Source organism: Colobus angolensis, unplaced genomic scaffold (genome assembly GCF_000951035.1).
Source record: "Colobus angolensis palliatus isolate OR3802 unplaced genomic scaffold, Cang.pa_1.0 Scaffold116, whole genome shotgun sequence".
NCBI lineage: Eukaryota > Metazoa > Chordata > Mammalia > Primates > Cercopithecidae > Colobus > Colobus angolensis.
The window spans coordinates 4,114,039-4,115,406 of NW_012112697.1; the positions used below are offsets into that span (position 1 = coordinate 4,114,039).

The 1,368-nt window shown below is 43.7% G+C and overlaps 1 protein-coding gene across 1 annotated transcript in view; it reads left to right on the forward strand.

The window, feature by feature from the left end:
- PKD1L3 (polycystic kidney disease 1-like 3) overlaps positions 1 to 1,368 on the forward strand; it is a 91,967-nt gene that overhangs the window by 66,118 nt on the left and 24,481 nt on the right. The window contains 1 exon segment of the mRNA XM_011962381.1: positions 1,171 to 1,270. Coding sequence (XP_011817771.1) covers positions 1,171 to 1,270 — 100 coding nt within the window.

A 1,368-nucleotide genomic window follows, 5' to 3' on the forward strand; every position in this document is an offset into this window, starting at 1 on the left:
AAAAAAAAAAAAAAAAAAAAAGAAATTCAGCTTCGCTAGTCCAATAAAACTATCATATTGCATTTTTGTTTTAATAATGGCAAAGAAAAATAATAATACACAGTAATGCCAAGGAAATGAACAGCCAGTCCTGGTTAAGGAAAATCTGGCAATATATAGTGACAACCTGCAAATTCTGCATCCTTTTGCTAGAGAGGTTTCACATCTAGGGCTCCATCTCCAGAAAATCCATAGTGGCCAGGAGCAGTGGCTCACGCTTGTAATCTTAGTACTTTGGGAGGCCAAGACGGGCAGATCACTTGAGGTTGGGATTTCAAGACCACCCTGGTCAACACGGTGAAACCCTGTCTCTATTAAGAATACAGAAATCCCAGGCCAGGTGTGGTGGCTCATGCCTGTAATCCTAGCACTTCAGGAGGCCGAGGTAGGCGGATTACCTGAGGTCAGGAGTTCGAGACCAGCCTGGCCAACATGGCAAAACCCTGTCTCTACTAAAAATACAAAAATCAGCCAGGTGTGGTGGTGAGTGCCTGTAATCCCAGCTACTCAGGAGGCTGAGGCAGGAGAATCATTTGAACCCGGGAGGCGGAGGTTGCAATGAGCCAAGATCGTGCCATTGTACTCCAGCCTGGGCAGCAGAGCGAGAGACTATCTCAAAAAATAATAATAAAATAAACTGGGTGTGGTATGCACCTGTAGTCCCAGCTACTTGGGAGGCTGAGGCAAGAGAATCACTTGAACCCAGGAAGCTGAGGTTGCAGTGAGCCGAGATTGCGCCACTGCATTCCAGCCTGGGTGACAGAGCGAGACTCCGTCCAAAAAAAAAAAAAAAAAAAGAAAGTCTGGATTTGCATCAGAGGTCTTCCAAAGATACTGAGAGAGGTTATTGAACAGACATCACAAATCATTTGATGGTAGCAGCTTCTCCAGCCAACCAGATTAAGAACTATAAGCAAAAAATATGAATATTAACATTATTTAGAGTCTGATAGCCCTTCTCCTGGTCCCCATCATTGTGCAAAAATTACTGTGAAATTAGTTGTTCATTAACATGAAGAGCCAAATAATTGAAGTTTTTCATGAGTGCCCACCTCCTCCTTTACATGTGGTGTTATCTTCCTGGGTCTGGAACGTCTGCTCAAGATGTTCTCCTGTGATTCTCCTGCCCAGGTGGTCTTCTTCACATTCTTATACTCACTGATGATAAGCAGGATGCCACGGCTTAACAAAGAGAAGGAACAACAAACAAAGAGGATCTTGGCACTCTTGGGTAACTCAAGTAGTTTTAACAACTACCTAATTTTGAAAAAAGCAAATTAGATCAGTGGAACTCTGGCCACCTTGCCATACTTGATATCCCCCTCTCCC